The following is a 26,717-nucleotide window of genomic DNA, read 5'->3' on the forward strand; positions in this document are numbered from 1 at the left end:
AGGCTCTGGCCACCTGCGGCTTTTGTAATGCATGTCTGGCCTGACGCTTTTCTATTGACCTGCCCTCTGTATCTGTGTGATATATTCTGTGTCCTGTGAGTAAAGTGTTGTCAGACTGGAAATACATGGAGAAGCAGTGATCTTTTATATGCGCCCATGTAACCAAGGAATTCCGGCCAGCGAGATTCATTCAGACTCCAGCCAACACAGAGCGGACCTCCGAAAACACGGGGTGGTACTGAAAGAGGTACCCCAGCTTGGTAGACCCCGTTACACTGGTGGCAGACAGCGGGATTTGATACCCCTTCTACAGGAGGAAAGGAATGAATGGAAAATAACTACCAGAAGTTAAAGAGGACTACATTAAAAGATCTGGTGGAAGCCCGAGGGTTGATCGCCAGCAACAAAACAAAAGCGTATTTGAAAGCAGCCATCATGGAACACGACAGTGCAGCGCCCCCCCAATGTGAACGTGGAGGAGACCGAATTCCAGAGGGAGGAAAAGAACAGACTGGCGTTCTAGGGCCTAAATCCTGCAGTAGAGATCATACGAGAGGTGATGGCTGATGTGCGTACTGATCTGAAGGAAAAGATGGCCGAGCGGACCAGGATAGAGCTAGCCAAGATGGAGATGGCAGAGCGGACCAAAGTGGAGCTGGCCAAGATGGAGATGGCAGAGCGGAGAGCCAGCGAGCAGGGGGAGCTCTGGCCTTCGACCAGGTACCTTCAAGAGTAAGCCACAAAAAGATCTAGTATAATGCCTTCCGACAGTTGGGGAGGCAGAGGAAGACACTGATGGCTTTCTGCAGGACTTTGAGCGGCAGTGTGCCCTTCATCAAGTGAAGCCGGAGGAACGGGTTCAGATTCTGGCCAGCAAGCTGACAGGCCGGGCAGCGGACGCCTATCGCACGGTACCTGATGAGGACTGTATGGACTATGAGTGGATCAAAGAAGTGATCTTGGCCCGATATGCGCTGACACAAGAGGCCTACCGCCAAAAGTTCTGCAGACTTATAAAACGCGTAACCGATACCCACGCTGAATGGGCCTGTAAATTACAGCGGTCACTGCTACAGTGGGTACAAGGGAGCTAAGCAACCACTAAGGAGGACGTCCTCCAGCTCTTCCTGTTAGAACGATTCTTTAATGGACTAAACCCCGAGACACAGGAATGGCTTCGGGACAGGCGGCCGACTCTTGAGGAAGCCGCTCGCCTGGCCAATGAACATCATGGTGCCAGGAGGCCGCAGTTCTCCGGATCAAGTGGTCACTAGGGGCCCGCCCATGGACCTGGAGGGCCCCAAACCACCGAAGATTATAGGGGGACCAGCTAGAAACCCGGCCTACCACAGTCCCCCTGGGGCGCAATGCCACACCTGCCGTCAGCTGGGCCACCTGCAAAGACAATGCCCCAACCAGACTCGGCATACCCAGTGGCCAAAGGCAGGAACAGCTACCTTCAGCCGGGCTGCTGTACACTGCTACCAAGGTGAAACTGACCCGGCATTGGGGGCTACGACTAACCAAGGGGTGGAAAAGATGGAGGAAGTGCTGCATGAATTAGACCCCGTGCAGGCAGCCCGGGCAGATAATCGACAACAGCATCGACAGGTCATGTGGGTTAATGGGAAACGTATGCAGGGACTAAGAGATTCCGGGGCAACTTTGACCCTTGTGAAGCCTCATCTCGTCAGGGACCAAGAGAAGATGGACCGGACAGTGACATTCCGTGTAGCAGGGGGAGCTATACATCGACTACGCACTGCCAGGATTCACCTGAACTGGGGAGTCGGGGATGGCCTTGTTGAGGTCGGCTTGATGGAGGATTTGCCTGCAGACGTCTTGCTGGGAAATGACTTGGGGCCCATGTTGTCTGCATTCTCGGTGGCGGCTATAGCTGAGACCTATCCTGTGACCACATGGAGACAAGCTCGAGCTGCGGAGGCGGTATCACACTCAGAGGAGTCCCAGGTAAGACATCCCAGCCCTGCACGCATTCCCATAGCCAGACACATTTCTTGGGCCACCCCAGATGAATTTAAGAGGGAGTTACTTGAGGATCCTTCATTAGAGGGATATCGTGGGAAGGCACAGGAGGGGAGAGTACTGGAAGGGGAACAGTTTGTATGGAGGCAGGGACTCCTCTACCGGATCACAGAGCAGCACCACACAGGGACGAGCCCCACTATAAAACAACAGCTGGTAGTTCCCAAGAAGTATAGGCAGGAGTTACTGCGAATCTCTCATGATATACCCTTGGCCAGGCACTTCGGCGTCAGTCGCACCAGGCATCGTCTGACACAAAACTTCTTTTGGCCGGGGGTAACCTATGATGTTCGTCAGTACTGCCAGACCTGTGACAGTTGTCAGTGCATTGGCAAGAGGGGGGATCGATGCAAGGCCAAATTCCGCCCCCTCCCCATTGTGGAGGAACCATTTAGCCGAGTAGCGGTCGATCTGATAGGGCCGTTAGCCAAACCCAGTCCGTCCGGGAAAAAGTATATATTGACAGTGGTAGATTATGCCACACGGTATCCAGAGGCGGTTGCGTTACCTAACATACTGGCAGAGACAGTGGCGGCCGCCCTGCTCCAGGTGTCCTCACGGGTTGGATTTCCCCGGGAGATTATCTCGGACCAGGGTACCCAGTTTACAGCAGAGGTGACCAACCAACTGTGGAAGCTGTGCGGCGTAAAGTCCATTAGAAGCGCCCCGTACCACCCGGAAACCAATGGGTTGTGTGAACGCTTTAACGGGACATTAAAACAGCTCATTGGGACTTTTACCAGGACCTACAGGGACTGGGAGAAATTCTTGCCACACCTCCTGTTTGCCTATCGGGAGGTGCCCCAAGAATCCACGGGGTTTTCCCCGTTCGAGCTGGTATACGGGAGACGGGTAAGGGGACCCCTAGACTTAGTGCTGAAACACTGGGAAGGGGAGGGCCTCATAGAAGGGGTACCTATTGTACCCTATGTGCTGGAATTCCAGGACCGCCTACAGGAGCTGATTCAGGCTGTACGTGAGAACATGCAGGCGACCCAGCGGCGCCAGCGCATATGGTACGATCGGAGGGCCAGAGAGCGCACTTTGGAAATAGGACAGAAGGTCCTGGTGTTAGAGGCCACTAAGCAGAATAAGTTTCAAGCTGCATGGCAGGGGCCCTACCAGTTAGTGGGGAAAATAGCCGACACAACCTATAATGTTGCCGATTGTGACGACCCCAGGGTTATCCGCATGTTCCACGTGAATATGCTGAAGTCCTACCGGGAGCGCCCTGAAGAGATAGTGGCCATCTGTGCACCTGAAGCAGAGGATTTAGCCGGACTTCCCTTGCCGGATGTCTTAGGGGAAAGGACTCAGTCTAAAACATGGGACCAGGTACACTTGGGTGAAGACCCAGGCCCCCGGGAGAGACAGCAGGCGGAGGCGTTGTTGAGGCTGCGACAGAGGATGTTTTCAGAGAGACCGGGGTACACTCGCCTGGCCCAACACAAGGTTGAGATCCAGGATCAGACCCCCCTGCGACAAAACCCCTTCCGCGTCCCTGGGTCTGTACGAGAGGGGATGCGACAAGAGATACAAGAGATGTTGTGTTTAGGGGTCATTGAAGAGTCAGATAGTCCCTGGGCATCCCCCGTAGTGTTAGTGCCCAAGAAGGATGGGACTACACGGCTTTGTGTAGACTATCGTAAGCTCAATGAGAAAACAGTGACGGATGCATACCCCATGCGTGTGGATGAGTTGTTAGACCGGCTGGCGGGGGCAAAGTATTTGACCACCATCGATCTATGCAAAGGCTACTGGCAGATTCCCCTTAGTCCAGACGCTATTCCCAAGTCAGCATTTGTCACCCCGTTTGGCTTATTCCAGCTTCGAGTTATGCCATTCGGGATGAAGAATGCCCCGGCGACCTTCCAAAGGCTGGCTGACCGGCTTCTGGATGGTCTCCAGGACTATGCTTGTGCCTACCTGGACGACATGGCCATCTACAGTGCGACATGGGAAGAGCATCTAAATCACCTAGAGAGAGTATTGGACTGGATCCACCAGGCCGGAATCACCCTAAACCCAAACAAGTGTCACGTGGGCAAAGCAGAGGTTCAGTATTTAGGGCATTGGGTGGGAAGTGGGAAACAGTGACCAGAACCAGCCAAGATTGAGGCCATAGCCAAATGGCCCATCCCACGCACTAAAACCCAGGTCATGGCGTTTCTAGGGACAGCGGGGTATTACAGGAAATTCGTTCCCAATTACAGCAGCGTAGCCAAGCCCCTCACTGATTTGACCCGTAAGAACCAACCTCGCCAGGTAACCTGGACCTCAGAGTGTGAGGAAGCCTTCCGCCAACTAAAGGACACCCTCACCAATACAGGGGGTATTGGCCGCACCCGATCCAACTAAATGTTTCCTGGTTCACACAGACGCTTCTACGTTTGGATTGGGGGCAGTACTGAGCCAAGTCAGGCCGGACGGCCAAGAACACCCGGTAGCTTACCCGAGTTGGAAACTACTGCCCCGTGAAGATATGCGGCCATCGAGAAGGAGTGCCTGGCGGTAGTATGGGCACTCAAGAAGTTGCAACCATATTTGTATGGACGACAGTTTTCCCTCCTAACGGACCATAATCCCCTAGTCCAGCTTAATCGGATCTCCGGAGACAACGCCAGATTGCTGCGGAGGAGTTTAGCCCTACAACCTCTGGACTTCACCATCCACCACAGACCCGGCAAACAAAACGGTAACGCCGATGGACTAAGTCGACAAACGGAACTTGTACCAACCCCATAAACTTCGGTCATCCCCAAACCGATCCGTTGAGGATCAGACTGTGTATGCCGATCGCGTCGCTGAAAAGGGGGAGCCGTGTTTCGTGTTACAGAACCACTTAGCACCCAGAATATGTTGTACAGTTATATGTATGCATAATAGGTTCTATGTGAGATGCATGTCCCTAATGCATAAGCATTCCCCTTTTGTCCGCCCTCCCCCCACCTTTGTAATTTCCACAGTAAACATCGGCAGGCTCCGGCCACCTGCGGCTTTTGTAATGCATGTCTGGCCTGCCGCTTTTCTATTGGCCTGCCCTCTGTATCTGTGTGATATATTCTGTGTCCTGTGAGTAAAGTGTTGTCAGACTGAAAATACATGGAGAAGCAGTGATCTTTTATATGCGCCCATGTAACCAAGGAATTCCAGCCAGCGAGATTCATTCAGACTCCAGCCAACGCAGAGCGGACCTCCGAAAACACGGGGTGGTACCCCAGCTTAGTAGACCCCGTTACACCCAGTACCAGTCCTGCAGGCAAGCTATCTAACACAAGACAGCTTAGTTTTTCCACATGAGTGGGACCCACTTTTAAAGAAAAAGGTTCAGACCTGAAACAGATACCGTCCTGGGTAAGAGGGGACGAGTCATTTGCCACAAGTTTGACAGGATCCTGAAGCCTAACTGTCCCTATCTTATTAAGAGTCATAATTCGGGTATCAATCAGGTTCACAGCAGAGCCACAATCAACAAAAGCAGTAGTCTGAACAGGATCATAACCAAGTTCCAGTTCCACCAGAAGTACAATTTTTGCAAGTGAGGAAAATTGTACCTCAAGGTCTGGGTAGCCTCCTCGACTACTAGCCAGACCTAGTCATTTCCCGCCATCTTGGAGGATGATGGACAGGAGGGGCAGTCCATCTTCCAATTTCCAGATTCCCCACAATAGAAGCACAACTGCTTCTCCCGGCGGCGTCTTCTTTCCTTCTCATCACAGGTAACCGAGCTCACCTTCATAGCCACCGGAGGAGTCCGGGTCTCACCTCCACTGGGGAATAATGATGTTTCAAGATGCATAACACCTCGTTCCCGCAGTCTGCGATCCATGCGAACCGCTTGGCTCATGGCATCCTCCAGGGAGTCAGGTGGAGGATGGAGTGCCAGGGCATCCTTCAGACGTTCACACAGGCGTCTATGGAACAGCCCCCGAAGGGCGGCATCACTCCAAGGAATCTCGGCTGCCCAACGTCTAAATTCCGAACAGAACCACTCGGCCGAGTGCTTCCCTTGACAGACACTCATCACCTTGTTCTCAGCCAAACGCACTCTGGCTCATCGTAAATAAGCCCTAAGGCCTCAAAAAACGCATCCACAGTCATTCTCTCCGGGGCAGAAGACGAAAGAGAAAATGCCCAGGCTTGTGGGGCCCCCCTAAGCAGAGACATAACCACCCCCACCCTCTGTTTCTCATCCCCAGAGGAACGAGGTCTCAAGGAGAAAAAGAGCAAACGTATCTGGTAACTTAACCGGGGATTCGGGTGGGACTAAAATGACATCACTATTCCCCACCTGCTGAAAGCCTGCGGAAATCGCCCCCTGAACCGAGTCCGCAATCTGCCGTTGGGACTGGGCCAGAGTTTGGTGTTCCAAACTTAGCTTCTGCAGTGACTGAGTCAAGCATTTCACCTGCTCAGATAAGGCATGCATTGGGTCCATGTTGCAGTAGTGAGAGAAAAAAAGTTCACGGTCAGTTATAATGTCAGGAACACCGCACTGCACTTACTCACTGAGCCAGTGCGCATGTCCTGAGTAAGACACGCTGTGCTCAGAGATACCTGGGGAGCGAGGCAGCAGCAGAAAAGGTGCGTGCTTCAGACCAGCAGGACCTGAAGCATGTGACTGCTGGGGGCGTGGCCTAAACTCCAGAGAGCTAGGAGCTGCAGGAAACTCCTAGAATGGTAACTATGGGACAAAGTTACCAAGGGGCATAGTCAGGGACATAAACCAGATCAGGCCGGGGTCAAAGCACGAGATAGCACGACAATACCAAAGGGCTAGACAGAACGGATAGTCAGGACGTAGCCAAGAAGTCAGAAACCAGAGAAACAGATATACAGTACAGAATCAACAGGCAAACTCACAACGGGGGACAGAACCGGATCAGAACCATATAAGCAAGCTAGAAGACAACGAACAGGCACACAGAGGTCAATACACTCGGCCAAAGGCAAAAGTATAACTGACGGGGATTGGAGTTTCTCAGGGCTATAAGAAACTCTTCCTGAACCAAAGAGTGGCCACAATAATTGACCCCAGGCGTGCAGGTCAAAGCCTGCACTGACCTCAAGACATTAACACCTGACGTGCAGGTCAAAACCTGCACTGGGATCATGACAGTGTCTTTCAACAGCTCTTTGGTCTTCACCATAGTGGAGATAGGAGTGTGACTGTTTGAGGTTGTGGACAGGTGTCTTTTATACCTGATAAGTTAAAGCAGGTGCCATTATAACAGGTAATGAGTGAAGGACAGAGCAGCCTCTTAAAGAAGAAGTTACAAGTCTGTGAGAGCCAGAAATCTTGCATGTTTTTAGATGACCAAATACTTATTTCCCACCATAATTTGCAAATTAAATCTTACCAAATCAGACAAGGTGATTTTCTGGATTTGTTTTCTCATTTTGAGTCTCATAGCTGTGGTCTACCTATGATGTAATTTACAGACCTCTCTCATCTTTTTAAGTGGGAGAACTTGCACAATTGTTGGCTGACTAAATACTTTTTTCCCCACTGTAAATCTGCCACATCCAGACTGAGCTGTTGCAGATGCCCGGTCAGAGCAGTGATAGGATCCATAGTGGATTTTTTAAAAAACAGTTTCGGTCAGAGCTAATGTCACAACTCGGTTGTCGGTTGACCCGGACCAGGGGCTCTATCTCTAACACTAGTGGACGCCTTAGCTAGCCTTATTCCCGGGTTACTTCTGAAGGTGAAGATGTCAGGGCCACGTACCTTGCCTTATCTCCTGTATCCACCATCTGTCTGTACCCTTCCCCCACCCAGGGAAGAGTAGAGCAGCTGTGCAAAGCAGTACACCAAACAGACAAACAAGGCAACACAAACAAGAGCAGCTGAAAATACCAGCCTGTTATGAATGAGTCACCGTAGGAGGCAAAAACAGAAATACTAGCCAAGTCCAGAAAACCAGAGAAGTTGGCAGCTATCGGATTGCACACCCCTGAACCTATCAACAACAACTAGCAGTAGCCGTGGAGGGTTCCTACGGTGCCCTAGACCCCTCGATCACAGCCGGAGAACTGCATAGCCTAAAGACAGAAAGGGAAATCTAAACTGCCCCAGAGCAGACCCCAAAGTAATAGGCAGCCCCCAACATATGACTGTGAAGGAAGATGAAAAAACACTCACACAGATAGAAAGATAGGCTGAGCAAATGATGGGGCCCAAGCTAACTAAATAGGACAGGATAGGAAAGCTGCTGTCTGCAATCCGCCAAAAACCCTATCAAAACAAGGGCCAACAGGCTGATAGGGAAAAAGGCCCTGAAGACGCTAGGCTTCAAAAAGACTATATCAGCACTCAGGTATTTTCTGAAGACAGAGCAAAAAGGAATTCAACTCACCCCAGCAGGGAATGGCAGAAATTCAGAAAAACAAGGCAAAACAAAACAAAACACAAATGCAAAAATCAGTGCAGAAAACTTAGCTTTTGAGGAGCAGGAATCAGACTGGTCTCTTAGAATCCCTCAGAGAGATCACCAGCAAGGCAGAAGGGCGTCGGCTGCCTTATATCCAGTCAGCAATTCCCGTCACCCAGTCATCATCATCATACCCAGGTGCTTGGTAATCAGCCTCACTACCTTCCTTCACCAGAAGAGGGAGTTCATCAGACCTCAATGGTGAAGGGGAAAATGAACTCACAACACCAGGCATACAAATATTCACTCACATATAACAGAGGAATGCACTGGGAAGTGGAGGATGGGGAAAAACAAAAATAGGAGAAGGAAAGGGAATTATGAAACTTACAAACCCAAGCAAGTCACTGATAAACCCACTATACGCCTTCTCATATAACCACTAAACAACTATCCTCCCAGTCATACAGCATAAGCTAGCTCCCAACATGGCCGATTAACCCCTGTACTGCCAAAATAAATTAATACCATTTAAAAAGGTGAAGTGCTTATTTTCAGTGCAGGAGGAGTAATCAGATGCTGCGGTGTCTGTTGCAGTAACCCCATGACTCATCCATGTCCATTTTTTAGTTGTTATATTCAGAGGTTGACCAGAATAGTCTGGCAAATCTGGCTGAACGCTTTGCTGGGACAACTTGAAATTGCCTGATGATGGTGCATCATAATGTGCAAGGACAGGTGCAGGGCGGAAGACATCTGCGCCAGTGTGAACAGGGGATTGGGAAGCACGAAGCACAGAAGAGGCAATGGTGTCACCCGCTGGCATCAATCATGTACCCAGGGATTGGGTGCTTAGATGACATGTGCTTGATCACGCTGGTGGTCGTTAGGCTCTTAGTGGTAAGGTCTCAGAACTCTCTTTATAAAAGTCCCAGACTGGGGAACTTCTAAATATTTGATGGAGAAATTCACGAGTATCGGTACTCTGCGGAACAGTTGCCCACCTTCTTTCTCTGGTCATCCCACTGCTTCTTTCTGCCTGTTTTCATGCTGCTTCTACATCCCCATCAGTGAATCTTGCTCTGCATACCACCTTGGGTCAGTGACTTAGTCATCCACCATCTCACCCTGGTCCTCCTGACTTGGTGACTTAACAACCTGACTAATCAGCAACTGTGCCTCATCATCACCTTCCTCCTTAGACAAAATATGGTGCGGTAAGTTTTAAGCATCATTAAACAGAATATCCTCTTGTCCCTCCTGGAACATGCAGGTTGACAGGCCACAATCAAGAAATTATGTTCTCGGAGTGTCTTAGTGTGGGATCACTTATCTCCTAGGACCCAACATGGAACGAGGATCAGGATGAGGTTTAAGTGATCCAGACTATTGGTTGGCGAAACTGGACAGTGTGGAAGACTGGGTGGTGCTGCCAAGCATGCTGGAAGCATTATCTGCTATCCAACTGACCACCTTATCGCACTGTTCTAGCTGCAGTATTGGTTTACTTTATCTTCCTGCAATATGGGACAGGAAAATAGGTGACGTGGATGGGCTTTTTTTTGTGCTTCAGCAACAGGTGTAGTCGCATCTTCCCCATGTCCTCGGCGTCTGCGTGCACCATTATTAGCACTTAAATCTCCCTGTCTCTTACCGCATGCCTTACAAATCTTCTAACTGCTAGGTCTCTGTAAACCATGTTTATTTTTGATAAAATAAAAAGGTTTTTTTTGGAGTTAAATATCACTATAATGTAACATAAAGCACGTAAAAGTGTATGGATAACAAATTAAATTTATAAAAATTTGTCAATGCTTATTTGGAGTGTTATATACCACCAAAATGCATCACAGAGCATGTAATACTCTATGGATAACACTATAGTCTATTTTTCATCCCCCAAAAAAAGAACGTGCTCAACTGCCGTTGCTATATATTTAGCAACGCAATGTAAAGCACTAAGCTCTGCCTAGAGACTGTATTCAGCCACTCTCCCTGCTCATGCAACTGTCCCTCGCTAGGCTTAATGTAGAATGTATCTGATACAATCAATAAAGCACAAGATTAGTCCTTACAAGAACTGTTAATATGATGGTTGGGCTTCAGCACCAGTATCAACACTACAGGACTCTGATTTGTTGTACTGTGCACACACAGGCCTGTACAACCACTCTCTTCTTCCAATAAGAACTGTCCCTAAGCTATGCACTGGCATCAATGTGCAGAGCATGGTGGCACCTGGTCTTTAATAACCACTGATTATATAATACGGACAGTCAATCACAGTAATGCCTCTACCGAGATGGCTATGGCATTACAGTGACTGGCAGGCAATCCCCTGCATGTTTATTGGCTGTGTAACAGACACCAAACATGTGGAGTGGGGATTTGAACTTCAGGTCCGAGTAACAGCTAATGCTCACCGAGTATTTCCAAGCACCCAGATATTCATGTGATATCCAAGTATCACCGAGTACGTTCGCTCATCCATAGTAATTACCTTTTCTCATTTAATTATACGACTTATGTTTTTGAACAATTTGTCAATAACATATGTAATTTCTATCCGTCTGAGTTCTTTTTGATGGTCAACAAAATACGATTTTCCAGTAATTTATTTTTCACACTCTAGGTGTCACGGTCCTGTCAGCGCTGGCGTGCAGCCACCGCTGAGCAGGGACTCACCCACACTGCAGAGGGGCCCGGGGTCTGATACGGCTGGGCAGCTCAGGCAAACAGGACCTGGAGACACTGTAGTTAGCAAGCAGCGAAGGACCTACGATCATGTGACTGCAAGGGGCAGGGCTTAGCGTCCTGCTGCCAGAGATCGGCAGAACACTATACAGGAATACTCAAGTCAGACAAACAGGGTCATACACAGAGATAGCAGTAAAGTACCAGGGATGAGACAGAACGGATAGTCGGGGCCAGGCAGTGGTCAAAGCCAAACAGACGTAGAAGGTACCACGCAGAATCCAACAAGCAGTATCCAGAGAACAGATCGAGTCATAACCAAAGTATCAGGCAAACAAGAACACAGCACAAACACACTCAGGTGTCAACACACTCTGCCAAGGGCGAAAGTATAACTGACGGGGATTGGGGCTTCCTGAGGTTATAAAAAGCTTTCCCAGAACCAAGGAGAGGCCACAATAATAAGCCCCAGGTGTGCAGGTAAGAGCCTGCACTGGGATCATAACATTTAACCCCAGAAGTGCAGGTCATCAGCACTGGTTCCAGACATTAACCCCAAGCGTGCGGGTCCAACCCGCACTGAGATCATGACAGTACCCCCCTCTCAACAGGGGGCCTCTGGACCCCCAGGCTTTCCCAGGTACCTAGCATGGAAAGCCCGAACCACCAGGCAATCTGCATGCATCAACCGGGCCGGCACCCAGGACGTGTCCTCCAGCCCATACCCCTTCCAATGAACCAGCTACTGTACCGACCGCCGTACCAACCTGGAATCTACGATATTAACCAATCTCGTATTCCACATGCCCCTCAACCAAAACCGGAGGAGCAGCGGACTCGGACTCTCCCCGGACTGCTTCAAAAGGTTTCAGTAGGGATCTATGGAAGACGTTAGGGATCTTGAAAGAGGGTGGAAGGCACAGCCTGTACGCTACTGGATTGATTTTTTCCACAATCTTGTATGGGCCAATGAATTTGCGCCCCAACTTGGCTGAAGGAATCTTCAACTTAATGTTTCGCAAGGAGAGCCAGACTTTCTCTCCAACCTGAAACGTGGGACCTGGTGTTCGTTTCCTGTCCGTGAAAAACTTATACCTGCCTTGAGACCTAGATATATTCCACTGGACTTCCGCCCACGTATTCCTTAACCGCTGAACAGAGACCTCAGCCCCGGGACACCCCGAATCCAGATGAGAAAACTCACCAAAATGAGGACTGAACCCATAGTTAATCAAAAAAGGAGACATACCCGTGGATTGACTCACCCGACTATTGAAGGCAAATTCAGCCAAAGGCAGTGTATCACACCAGTCATTCTGTCTAGCAGAAGTCAGACATCTGAGGATCTGTTCCAGAGACTGATTTGTGGGTTCCGTCTGACCATTGCTCTCAGGATGGTATGCAGACGAAAAGGACATAGACATCCCTAATTTTTTGCAGAAAGCACGCCAAAACTTAGCCACAAACTGCACAACACGATCAGACACCACATTCAGGGGTACCCCATGCAACCGGATCACATGCTGCACAAACAATCTGGATAAAGTCTCAGCTGAAGGTAGTGCGGACAGGGGTACAAAATGAGCCTGCTTTGAAAATCTGTCCACCACTACCCATACCACCGTATTACCCTTGGATGGAGGAAGATTGGTAACAAAATCCATTGAAAAGAGGGTCCATGGTCTTTCGAGAACTGTCAAGGGCATCAGCTCCCCCGCCGGCCGGCTATGAGAGCTTTTAGAACGAGCGCAGACCCCACAACCAGAAATTAATTTTTTTATGGCAGAGCTAAGGGTAGGCCACCAAAAGATCCTAGCCACTGCCAGACGCGTGGGTGATATACCAGGGTGAGCACTCAGCTTGGATTCATGGAACTCCTGCAAGAGTTTAAGGCGAAGTTGCTCTGGGACAAACAACTTACCCCCTGGCTAGGCCGCAGGAGCCAGCGACTAGGCCCCCTCAATCTCCTGTTACAATTCAGACGAGACCCCTGCTAACACAACCCCAGGGTGAAGAATGGAGGACGGTGGCTCAGGGGAAGACACAGGCTGAAAACTGCGAGACAAGGCGTCAGCCTTGACATTCTTAGACCCTGGACGAAATGTAATAGTAAACTGAAAACGGGAAAAAAATAGCGACCAACGGGCCTGTCTGGGCGTTAGTCTTTTAGCAGACTCAATGTAAGACAAATTTTTGTGATCGGTGATCACAGTAACCGGGTGACTGGCCCCCTCCAAAACATGCCTGCATTCTTCAAATGCCAATTTGACTGCAAGAAACTCTCTACTGCCTACGTCGTAATTTATTTCAGCAGCAGAGAACTTCCTGGAAAAGAAAGAACATGGCCTGAGGTTGGTTAGAGTGGCAGGCCCTTGGGACAACACCGCCCCCACCCCCACCTCGGAGGCGTCCACTTCCACAACAAATGGTTTAGACGGATCCGGCTGTATTAACACGGGAGCAGACATAAAGCATTTTTTCAGGGTCGCAAAGGCCTCTTTTGCGAGCGAGGACCAATTTCTCACATCCGCACCTTTGCATGTTAGATCTGTGAGTGGTTTGACCACCTGTGAAAACCCCCGAATAAATTTGCCATAATAATTGGCGAACCCCAAGAAGCGCTGAAGACCTTGAAGATCTCGGGGTTGCGCCCAATCCGCAATGGCCTGCACCTTCTTGGGGTCCATGCGAAAACCCTCACAGGACACAATTAATCCCAAAAAAGACAATTCCTGAACAAAAAATACACATTTCTCCAATTTGGCAAACAGATGATTTTCCCTCAGTCTTTGGAGGACGGTTCGCACATGTTTCAGATGAGAATGACTGTCGGAGGAGTATATCAGAATATCGTCTAAGTAAATAGCAAAAAAATGACCAATGAGATCCGAGAATACAACGTTGATGAAATTCTGAAATATGGCGGGGGCATTGGTAAGACCAAACGGCATGACTAAATTTTCAAACAGTCCCTCGGTCGTGAGGAACGCGATTTTCCATTCATCCCCCTCCCGGACCCTTATCAAATTATATGCCCCCCGAAGATCCAGTTTGGAGAACCATTTAGCCCCTGAAAGTTGGTTACACAAATCGGGAGTCAACGGAAGGGGGTACATATTCCGTACAGTAATCTTATTAAGCTCATGAAAATCTATCCAGTGGCGTACAGGCTGTGCCTTCCACCCTCTAACGTCTTCCATAGATCCCTACTGAAGCCTTTTGAAGCAGTCCGGGGAGAGTCCGAGTCCGCTGCTCCTCCGGTTTTGGTTGAGGGGCATGTGGAATACGAGATTGGTCATATCGTAGATTCCAGGTTGGTACGGCGGTCGGTACAGTACCTGGTTTATTGGAAGGGGTATGGGCTGGAGGACACGTCCTGGGTGCCGGCCCGGTTGATGCATGCGGCTCGCCTGGTTCGGGCTTTCCATGCTAGGTACCCGGGCAAGTCTCGAGGTCCAGAGGCCCCCCGTTGAGGGGGTACTGTCATGATTCTCTGCAAAAAAACCCCAAAAACTTAATGGTCAGTTATAATCTCACGGTACTGTCAGCGCCGGCGTGCAGCCACCGCTGAGCAGGGACTCACTCACACTGCAGACGGGCCCGGGGTCCGATACGGCCGGGCAGCTCAGGCAAACAGGACCTGGAGACGCTGTAGTCATGTGACTGCAAGGGGTGGGGCTTAGCGTCCTGCTGCCAGAGATCGGCAGAACACTATACAGGTATACTCAAGTCAGACAAACGGGTTCATACACAGAGATAGCAGTAAAGTACCAGGGATGAGACAGAACGGATAGTCGGAGCCAGGCAGTGGTCAAAGCCAAACAGACGTAGAAGGTACCAAGCAGAATCCAGCAAGCAGTATCCAGAGAACAGACCGAGTCCTAACCAAAGTATCAGGCAAACAAGAACACAGCACAAACACACTCAGGGGTCAACACACTCTGCCAAGGATAAAACTGATGGGGAATGGAGCTTCCTGAGGCTATAAAAAGCTTTCCCAGAACCAAGGAGAGGCCACAATAATAAGCCCCAGGTGTGCAGGTAAGAGCCTGCACTGGGATCATAACATTTAACCCCAGAAGTGCAGGTCATCAGCACTGGTTCCAGACATTAACCCCAAGCATGCGGGTCCAACCCGCACTGAGATAATGACACTAGGCATGACAATGGTTTCTGTCTGTGTGGGATTTTTGATGTTTAAAGAGGATGTCCATTAATTGGACAATTCCTTCTCACTGGAAAGGAAAAGATTTATCCAGCTTCTACTCCAGAATGTCAAGACGTTTAAAATGATGAATTCTTTATTTTTTCAAAGTTAAAATATAGTCAAAGTCGTTTTTCTTTTTTGGTTGAAACATGTAGGAAAAATGTATTGAAGGATCATAGAGAACATAGGGAAAAGACTAATAGAATACCAAACGCGATTTGAAAGCAAGTATGTTTTCAAACTCAGTTCACCGTCTCCACCTTTGGACATATCGAACGATAAGAGTAAGTCAGAGAGCAGCCGCAGCCCTGGCTTCCTATTGATGCTCAATACATCTGAAGTAGGGGACAGTGAAGCCAGTGCTGATTGGGCACAGGGGTTCTGTTATGTAACAACCTCACATGAGCCTCGGGAACGTGAGTGCCAAGACCACCTGAACGGTGCCGGCACGGGAAATGAGTATGAATGTTTTTTGGTTTTTTTTTTAATAGGCCAAACATGAGAAATGACAAAGGGTTGTCCTAGTAATAGACAACCTCTTAAAGAAATACAATTTGTAGCTAAAACATTAACAACATTCTGAATATGAAAAACGTTTATCCCCTTTGTGACTTCTCTGATGTTAAAGAATTTTAGTGTAAAACACTTCCCACCTTCCGAACATGAAAAAGGCTTCTCCCCTGTATGAGTTCTCTAGAAGCCAACAAAAAGCAAATTATTATTAAAACAATTGCTACATTCTGAACATAAAAAGGCTTCTTCCCTGTGTCGGTTCTTTGGTGTAAAACAAGTCTGCATTTCTGTTTAAAATATTTCCCACATTTTGGACAGGAAAAAGACTTCTTCCCTGTGTGGGTTCTCTGGTGCCTATCCAAATCTGATTTCTGATTAAAACATTTCATACATTCTGACCATGAAAAAGCTTCTCCCCTGTGTGGGTTCTCTGGTGCCTATCCATATCTGATTTCTGATTGAAACATTTCATACATTCTGAACATGAAAAAGGCTTCTCCCCTGTATGAGTTCTTTGGTGCTTAACCAAATTTGATTTCCGATTAAAACATTTCACACATTCCGAACATGAAAAAGGCTTCTCCCCTGTGTGGGTTCTTTGGTGTACAGCAAGAATGCATTTCTGGTTAAAACATTTCCCACATTCTGAACAGCAAAAAGGCTGCTCCCCTGTGTGACTTCTTTGGTGACTAACAAGAAAAGATTTCCATAAAAAACATTTTCCACATTCTGAACATGAAAAAGGCTTCTCCCCTGTGTGGGTTCTCTGGTGCCTATCCAAATCTGATTTCTCATTAAAACATTTCATACATTCTGAACATGAAAAAGGCTTCTCCCCTGTATGAGTTCTCTGGTGCTTAACCAAATTTGATTTCCTGTTAAAACATTTCCCACATTCCGAACATGAAAAAGGCTTCTCCCCTGTATGAGTTATCTGGTGCTTAACCAAATCTGATTTCTGTATAAAACATTTCCCACATTCTGAACATGAAAAAAGCTTCTCCCCTGTGTGAGTTCTCTGGTGCTTAACCAAATCTGATTTCTGTATAAAACACTTCTCACATTCTGAACATGAAAAAGGTTTCTCCCCTGTGTGAGTTCTCTGGTGCTTAACCAAACTTGATTTCTCATAAAAACATTTTCCACATTCTAAGCATGAAAAAGGCTTCTCCCCTGTGTGAGTTCTTTGGTGCTTAGCCAAATCTGATTTCTGTATAAAACATTTCCCACATTCTGAGCATGAAAAAGGCTTCTCCCCCGTGTGAGTTCTCTGGTGCTTAATCAAATCTGATTTCTGTATAAAACATTTCTTACATTCTGAACATGAGAAAGGCTTTTCCCCTGTGTGAGCTATCTGGTGCTTAACCAAATCTGATTTCTGTATAAAACATTTCCCACATTCAGAACATGAAAAAGGCTTCTCCCCTGTGTGGATTCTTTGGTGTACAACAAGAATCCATTTATGGTTAAAACATTTCCCACAGTCTGAACAGCAAAAAGGCTTCTCCCCTGTGTGACTTCTTTGGTGACTAATAAGAAAAGATTTCCATAAAAAACATTTCCCACATTCTGAACATGAAAATGGCTTCTCCCCTGTGTGAGTTCTCTGGTGTCTAACAAGATATGATTTCTGCTTAAAACATTTCCCACACTTGGAACAAGAAAATCTTTTCTCCACTGTGTGAATGTTTGGATGTTTGAGAAAAGACTTTTCGATGGGAAAACGGTTTCCATATTCTGAACATGAAAATGGCTTCTTTGATTTAGGATTATTTCCGTTTTTAATGCTTATTTTGTGACTCCGATTTTCCTTAGTTGTCGCTAATGAATCAGAAGACAGGACCTGCTTCATAGGATCAGATGACAGATCTTTGCTCTGAAGGGATGATTTTATATCTGAAGTAATGGCATTCACTTCAATTGTATCCTGTGGGATCTCAAGATCATCAGATTTAAAAATTGAAGATGTCAGCTGTCCCTCTGATCTCTTGGTACAGTCATCTGCCAAGAAAGCCAATTAATTTTTAATAAAATATCTTTGAATGTCATTTAACATTTCTACTTAAACTGTCTGTAAAAATGGCAAGATATGTAAAAATATTGAATTCTTCACCAAGACAATGACAGTTCACTGTCTAATAGAAAATCTCATAGGATGAACCAGTGGAGTGTGGGGTTCAACTGTTTGCTCATTCCGCCTCCCAAATATGGAATAAAAAGCCACAAAGAAACATTATGTAGATGAACATAATATCCACAAAAACTTCTATTCATCTCACAATAAAACAAGTCCCCACACAGGTCCATCATCTGTCAGTGGAAGAACAGAGGTTTCCACATTAATAGAATCTCAAAGGCTCTTGAAAAGCAACATGGCTTCTATAAACCAATAATCACTCTCCCAAAGTGACATTTCTCCCTTGCTTCTGAGCCTTGCGGTGTGCCCAAACCACATTTAGCATATTTAGCATCCATGTTTTTAACATTACTATAGTGAGAAGAGCCCCCTTAATGTATGGTGTATGTGTGTCTCCTTGAGCATAATCTGGGCACTGTGTTGGGTAATCAAATGGCATATTTAAAAAAATTTTTCTCCCACATCCACTGTGTGCTAATTTTCAGAAAGTGCCTGTGGAATCAAAAATAGCTACTACTCTGGTTTCCTGCATTTTGCCATATTATGGCTTCTGCAGATGATGTGTCACATCTCTTCTGGGATCTGCTTCTACCACATCTGCTTCTGTCACCAGGCGTGTCCTTATTCATATGGCAGGTGGCGCAGGTAATGGAGTAGATGTTGGAACCAGAAGCTCTGGATGATGCAGGCTCGTTCCAGCCACTAAAATTAGGGTGCCTGGGACCAGTAGTACCATCCAGTCTGGCAGTATGGGTGTGTGTGCTGTCCAGCTGATGTAATCTGCTCCCTGATTCAGCCAACTGGAAATCACCATATTCTACTAAAGTTTGAAGCATACTGAAGGAAGCTGCCAGATACAGCCTTGCTCTCCTCTGGTTCACTCCTCTATGCTCAGCTCACGGCTTGTGTATTTGTTTCCTGTTGTGACCCTAGCCTGTTTGCTGACTACACTTATATTTTTTGATTCTGTGTTTTCTCTGCCCTCCTGGTTCTGACCCGGCTACCTAACTATTGTTCTTCCCATCTCACACCACCAAACAGCAGGCAACACTGTGGCCCAAGCCTAGGGGGTCTCTATGTAAGTCCAGATCCATGTAGAGGGGTTAAAGGTGATGAGAAAGACAATCCCTGGGATCAGGAAAATGGAGTAGATAGCGCCAAGCCTGTTTGTGGTGGCCATCTTTTCAGCTGCCAGGTCGTCACAAACACTGCTCCCAATACATTACATCTGAAAACTATTCTTGTAAGATCTGCATTCAAATAGCTAAATGCCACTCTTTCCCTATTTTAGGATTCAAGAGAAGTTGAAAAATAATTTGTAAGGTCCATCTGTTTGCTATTCAACTTTGTGAAAGTGAAAAAATTGGGGATTATATTTTGTGAAGAATTCTAAAATTATCACCACATAAAATGACACATATCAGATTTGAAAAATGGGCCCTGATTAGGAACACAAAACTGGCTGCGGGAACTGGTTATCAGAGTATTTTGGGAACTAACTACTGTAGTCAACAACTGTAACTATAGACAATAACATATCTACTGAAATGATCAAACAACAATCTTCATCAGTAAAAAATGAGTAACTAGTGGTGAAACCTCTCTGGAGTAATTACACTATGGGGCTTGTTGATTCTTGGCAATCTAAACTATCGTAAGGACCAATATTTTCTGTCAGATGAGTTTCAAGAAGAAATATGAGATAGTCAAAGATAAGAGTAGAGAAAGTATTAGTGCCCCCCATTCCAGGAGAGATTGTGTAGTAACCTGAATTCCTTATGATTGAAAACATAATGGAACTTATGACGAGTAGTGAATCCATGAAACCAGGGCTGGAGCCATGCCAACACATCTCCTGCAGTTGTGAATAAATGTATATTACAGCCATCAGCCACGCACAGCTTAGAGATATATCATGGGACAGGTGTAATGTTCTCTTTTTTGGTTTATCGTGATCCTGTTTGGAGTTAGTCAGTTTTAAAAGAAATTGAAAATTCAGACTCAGGATAAAGGGAAACTCTGTTGTTATTGTACAGAAATTCACACTTGGCCTCACTGCTCATTTAATGTTGTCGATCATAAAAGTGAAGTTTGGCCAAAAAGACTGGACCTAGTCTTGTAGGGACCATATGAGCACATTCATCAGCACAGAAGGGAGAGAAGGGAGATTCATCCAATAAGATATCAGGGATCTAGGAAGCCAACAGCATCATTACCCTCCACTTTCTATTACAGGCCCATTATAACATTTTTCTTCAAGTGATTTTCTAACTTGTCAGCACATTTTACGTACACTGTCATTTGGCTTCTTAGTTTACACAATTTCACAAAGTAATTTCAATATTTCCAGATGGAGGAGAATGTTGTGGTTTAGAGGCAAAATGGTGATCATACAATTGTGATACGGCCGGACTACATCACCGATAAAGCAGCCACAGCCGGTGACTGAGAGGAATCTGTGACCTTCTCTGCATTTAGTGGTTATTACTCACCTGGGTAGTCATATGTGATAATCTCCTCTTTACACCGCTCATCATAACTCACACATGTCTCTGTAGTATTAATATGGGTCAGATCTTCACCCTGAAACAAATATTGTAAAAGTCACAGACAGATGATGAAGTCACATCTACTGTATGATCAGCTCTAATCCTGCCGTCTCCACCATTCTCATTACACAAGTATAAAACATATAATACTGGTGGATAAAACAAGACTGAGCACAAGACCTTCACAGCCATCTACACATCATAGGGGAGATCTCATGACATCTTCTCTCCATCTACCTGATGATCCTGAGGAACATTGGGATCTTCTTGTTTACAGTCCTGTGGAAGAAGAAGACGGGGACATCTCTCTGTTGTTCTCTTACTGGATAGATCTGGAGGAAATACATACAGGGACTGAATTCATTCTTTACATACAGATAATTATAGGCCATGTGTAGTTAGTCCTGTCTATTACCCGGTGATACGAGGGAATGGGGAACCTCCATCATGACGTCCTTGTACAGATCTTTGTGTCCTTCTAGATACTCCCACTCCTCCATGGAGAAATAGACAGTGACATCCTGGCACCTTACAGGAACCTGACACATACAATGATACCGTCATCCCCCAGATCCCTTCATAACATTACTGTATAATGTCCCAGCATTCCCAGCAGTGTCACCTCTCCAGTCAGCAGCTCAATCATCTTGTAAGTGAGTTCTAGGATCTTCTGGTCATTGATGTCCTCATGTATCAGGGGGTGAGGTGGAGGCCCCATGATTGGGCTCAGGGGTCCTCCCCATCCCTCAGACACAGGGTCCTCACAGCGCTCACTAGAGGTCTTCTTCACTACTGTGTAATCCTGGTTATGGAGAGACACATTAATAAATCTCACTACAGACATTTCCAGAGTCCTCACCTCTCCAGTTCTGTCCATCTGTTATTCCCATAGATAAGTATGATGAAATGTGACTTCATCAGAATCTCTCACCTCTCCAGTAAGCCGGAAGAGGATCTCTAGAGTGAGGTGTAATATCCTCTCCACCATCTTGTCCCTGTCCATATCCATCCTTGACAGGTAATTCAGAAAAATTCTCTTAATATAGTAGATCAACACTGAGAAGACCCAATATCGTAGAGACCTGAATGAGAAGATGAGCCGATGTAACATCATAAAAATCCTCTGTAATAATTAAATTACTCGAGATAATAAGGGGAAACACATCAGAAGACAGAACGTGTAAATGTTGTATTCTTTAGTCTTGTATGGACTGGAACACAAGTTGAATTGCTGACTAAGTCATTTCTGCCGTGCTCCCAATCACTGGATATGTTACTCATTGCTTCAGCAACTGCTTAGTTGAAGGAATCACAAGTTCGTTAGGATTGACCAGAAAATACAGAGACTGGCGGGGACCCAAGCAGCAATGGTATTTTTAATATTTTACAACATTTTCTGTTTTCCCTGACATCTAATAATAAAATCTACTGTATATACTCGAGTATAAGCCAACCCAAGTATAGGCCGAGGCACCTAAAGTTACCTAAAAAAACTGGGAAAACTTATTGATTCGAGTATAAGCCTAGGGTGGGAAATGCAGCAGATGCTCCATACAAAATATGCCCCATATAATGCTCCATAAAGTTGATTATGGGCCCCATAAAATGCTCCATACAAAATATGCCCAATATAATGCTGCATAAAGTTGATTATTGGCCCCACAAGATGCTCCATACAAACTATGCCCCATAAAGATGATTATTGGCCCCATAACATGCTACATACAAAATATGCCCCATACAATATGCTTCTTAAAGTTCATGATGGGGTCCATAAGATGCCCATATACCACATAATGCCGCTGCTGCAGCAAAAAAAGGCATATTACTCACCTCTCGTAGCTGGGGGCCAGATGCCGGTTTCCTGAGCAGGTGGGGACACCGGTGCGCTATGGGGGCCAGGTGCGGTTGTCGCCGCTGGCTTAGGCCCCCGACACTTGCAATATTCACCTGTCCCAGTTCCAACGCCGCGCGCTGCTGTGTCTTCTGGGTCTCTGCAGTGTCTGTTCAGGCAGAGGGCGCACACTAAACATGTCACCGCGCCCTCTGACCAGAACGTCACAGCCAGAGAATGCGGAAGACAGCGGGGCGCGGCGGTGGAAAGGGGACAGGTGAATATAGCAAATGCCGAGAGCCTGAGCCAGCGGCGACACTGACACCTGGCCCCCATAACGCGCCGGTGTCCCAGCATGCTCAGCACACCGGCACTTGTCCCCCGATGCCACCCCAGGACTTGTCAGGAGCTGTATGGGGGGCACGACATGTTCCCTTCTCGGGGACCTTCACACTGAGACCGTGACTTGTCTACAAGCCGAGGGGGATCTTTTTCAACCCAAAAAAGGGGCTGAAAAACTAAGCTTATAAATGAGTATATAGGGTATATATTTTAGGCCACAGACAACAAGCAGTTTCTTCCTCAGAGTCGGCAGCTGAATACGTTTCTCATAGACTCATCTTCCATAACGCTAATTCTCGTCTCATTACAAACCGTCTATATGAATGTTTCCTGTCTTCCCCGCACTGCAATCTTCTGTCACGTTAGATCTCATGTCTGATTCACACACAGACGTTTGAAGCTTTAATAAAAGCTTTTTTGTAAGAACAAGACAGGAGTTATATGATGCCAATGTCTCCATGTACAATGATTTTTTTCTCCGGATATTAATTTTTGTATAATTTTCTTGTAGGCTTCCTTATATTACATGAAAAACATTCCCAAAAAATTAGGGATGGAGGTACTGTGAGAACATTATACTGTGTGAGGGACCCAAGAAAATGTCACTGTACGGTATCAAAAATTGGGTTAAGTTAGTATTTATTATCTAGTGCAGGACCGCCATCAGTGCATTACTGCCCTGACTGTCGTATAGGGCCCGATCAACAGAAGGGGCCGGCACCAGACCCCCTCTCTTCTGCTCACCGGCCCCCAGCAGCATGATTCTGCTGGTGCAGTAACTGAACCTGCGTCTGAGAGGCAGGTTAAGTTAAACTCTATTGCCATGCAGGCCCACACGGCAATAGCTAAAAGCCACCAGCGAATAGGAGTCTGGCAGCTGACGTTAGCACACACGTTGCCGACGTATGACGTCATTGTCATTAGCCGGTGAGTACGCGGTTGAAATGGCTGGAGGGAACATCACTGCTGGAGCGCAGCCAGATAAGGATAAAGTATTTTTATTAATATTTCTATTGAAAGCGGCAAGCCGTAAAATGTTTGGGCGGCATAATGGAGCCACATGAAACCTATGGCTCCATCCTGCCCCATGATCCTGCACCATGTGACATGGTGAAAACAGAAACCACTGATACATACCAATAATCATAATCAGGTCAAATACCTTAGCAACGGACTCACTAAATAGAAAAGGACACTCCAAGGGCAAACAAATCCTATATAAACACACGGAGTAAATGTCCAGAGAGTTGATATATTGCCGACGTAACAAAATTTATTGAAATACATAGAATTACACAAAATTCACAACAACCGGATAAAAGCAGCTTATCATGACCAAGGTATCAGAGAGCTTTTATGTGTACTGGAGACAAAAAGTACACTATTTCATACAGACTGGGTGCAAGGTGCAGCGTCACTAATTGTCCAAAGACAAAGAAGGGAGAGGGAAACTTGGTATGGGAGTGAACTACCCTCAGTATAGGTCCCTTGTGCCAACCACTAATCATAAGGACAGAGAGTAACACTTAAACCAAATGCTGCTTACCCATTGTAGTCTGTGTGTCCTGAGCAGCCCCGCGTGGGATTCCTCAGGGGGCTGTGGCTATGTCTGTCATCCCTGGATCATTATAAATGCAGTATACAGGTGTCCCACATAAGCAGCGCCATTAGCGGCGCATGTGCACTGAGTCCCGGGCCGTATATGGACGCAACTCTCCCAGCCTACCATGTGACGGGGCGGGTCAGAGGGAAATCCCTCGTGACGTCATTGACCAGCCGCGTCATCGCCCGGAAGCTGAGGAGATGTGTCCTAGAGCCGATCACAGTGGGCATGCGCACCCGCTGCAGTGGCCATGATTAATAAGGGCAAATAAATGGGAAAGACAATCCTAACAAGAAACATGTAGAGAATCAAGTTGCGAATGATATGGAAACAACTGAATGGTGTGCCCCCAGGAAAACACATGTGTGCCTCTTTTGTTGTGAGTTCATTCTCTGGTTCACCAGTTGCGAGTTCCCCTTCTGAACTCCCTCTGGTGGTGACGGGAGGTGGTGCAGCTGGTTTGATCGGTGGAGATCTGCCACCTGAGAATGAGGATGACGATTGGATCTCAGGATTCTCAGATTGGATTTAAGACAGCTGACGCCCTATTCAGTTGCTGGTGATTCCTTCTGGCTTGTCAGCTCTTGGTTTTCAGCTCTGTTCCAGTCATCTAAAGCTAAGTTTTTCTGCTAATGTTCAGACTTGATTTTGATGGTCTATTCAGTTTTTTGTGTGGTCTGCCAGCCCCGGCTGGCGGCTGAGCTGAATTTCCCCTCTTATTTATCAGTATTTTGCCAATTGGCTTTTTGTCCCTTACTAGTTCGGTCTCTTTTTGCCCTGTCTCAGAATATTTCAGAGTGCTGATATAGTGGGAGAAGTCTAGTGACTTCAGGGTTAATTTTGCTATCAGAAGTGTTGGACATTATTTTTGTAGGGTTTTTTGCAGGTTGCAGACAGTGTCTTTCCTTTCCTTTCCTCCCTACTTAGTTTGGGCCCCATCGTTTGCTCAGCCTATTTTCCTGCCTGTGTTTGTGCCTTCATCTTGTTTCACCGTCAATACATGTGTGGGGGCTATCTATTCCTTTGGGGGTCTGCTCTGGGGCAGTTAGTTTTCCCTTTTCTTGCTTTAGGCTTATGTAGTCCTCCGGCCGTGTCGCGGCGTCTAGGAACATCGTAGGCACTCTCCACGGCTACTGGTAGTTGTGTGGTAAGATCAGGAATCTGCAATCTGCAAAGTTACCAACCACTCTGGTTTTCTGTGGCTTAGCTTGTTTTGCTTTTTTCTCCTCGGTGACCCATTCATAACACTCTTTGTTTGCAAAGTAACTATACTGTACATGGGTAATTTGGATTCCCTTACCAGTTACCCCTTAACAGTAAATACAAAATGTCCTAAAGTATTGATAATTAAAGCCCCACATTTGTACAAATCCATATACACACACGTATATCGGATAGTAAAAACACATTATTGATACACATATGCCAAATGAAAAACAAAATAAGAAAAAACAAATAAAACTAAATAAGCAAAACACAAATATATTATGGCACACAGAAAATGTTACAATAGCATGTGTTGTTGGTCCCAGAGTTCCATGTGCAGAGCTAGTGTCATGATCCCAGTGCAGGTTTTTGAGCTGCACACCGGGGTTAATGTCTGGAGCTCTGTGCAGGTTTTGACCTGCACACTTGGGGTTAATGATTGTGGCCTCTTTCTGGTTCTGGGAGAGCTTCTTAAACCCCTGGGAAGCTTCAATTCCTGCCAGTTATTTTTTTGCCTTTGGCCTAGTGTGCTGACCCCTGTGTGCCTGTTTGTTGCTATAGCTTGTTTATATGGTTCTGACCCGGCTCTGTTTCCCGTTGTGAGTTTGCCTGTTGATTTTGTACTGCGTTATTATCTGTGTATGACTCATTGCCTGTGACCTGACTACTCTCTGCTCGCCCCTTTGGTACCTTGCTATCTCTGTGTGTGACTCATTGGCTACGTCCTGACTATCCTCCCTGTCTATGCCCCTGGTAACTTTGTCTCGCAGTTACCCTGCTAGGAATTCTCTTGCAGCTCCTAGCTCTCTGGAGTTTAGGCCACGCCCCCAGTAGTCACGTGCTTCAGGTCCTGCGGCTCTGAAGTACGCATCTACTCGGTTGCTGCCCGCTCCACAGGTATCTTTGAGCACTGTTTTGCTTTACTCAGGACACGCGCACTGGCTCAGTGAGCAAGTTCAGTGCGGTGTTCCTGACATTATAACTGGCCTATAATTTTTTTTTTCTCTCCTCACTTCTCCAGCATGGACCCAATGTGTGCTTTATCCGAGCAGGTGAAATGCTTGACTCAGTCGCTGCAGAAGCTTAGTTTGGAACACCAAGCTCTGGCCCAGTCCCAACGGCGGGTGGAGGACTCAGTTCAGGGGGTACTTTCCGCAGGCTTCCAGCAGGTGGGGAATAGAGATGTCATTTTAGTCCCACCCGAATCTCCGG

The 26,717-nt window shown here is 46.8% G+C and overlaps 1 protein-coding gene across 1 annotated transcript in view; it reads right to left on the reverse strand.

The window, feature by feature from the left end:
• Nucleotides 1-15,397: 15,397 nt before the first annotated feature.
• Nucleotides 15,398-26,717, reverse strand: part of LOC141055972 (uncharacterized) — a 69,100-nt gene continuing 57,780 nt past the window's right edge. Inside the window, exons 10-15 of the mRNA XM_073552664.1 lie at nt 21,452-21,602; nt 21,143-21,322; nt 20,936-21,059; nt 20,758-20,852; nt 20,464-20,554; nt 15,398-17,835 (exon numbers count right to left, since the gene is read on the reverse strand). Of these exons, the coding sequence (XP_073408765.1) occupies nt 16,220-17,835; nt 20,464-20,554; nt 20,758-20,852; nt 20,936-21,059; nt 21,143-21,322; nt 21,452-21,602 (2,257 nt within the window). The 3' untranslated portion in view covers nt 15,398-16,219. The remainder of the gene's footprint in view (nt 17,836-20,463; nt 20,555-20,757; nt 20,853-20,935; nt 21,060-21,142; nt 21,323-21,451; nt 21,603-26,717) is intronic.

This window comes from Dendrobates tinctorius, unplaced genomic scaffold, assembly GCF_039654945.1.
Source record: "Dendrobates tinctorius isolate UK_male_01 unplaced genomic scaffold, ASM3965494v1 ptg000192l, whole genome shotgun sequence".
NCBI classification, from domain to species: Eukaryota; Metazoa; Chordata; class Amphibia; order Anura; family Dendrobatidae; genus Dendrobates; species Dendrobates tinctorius.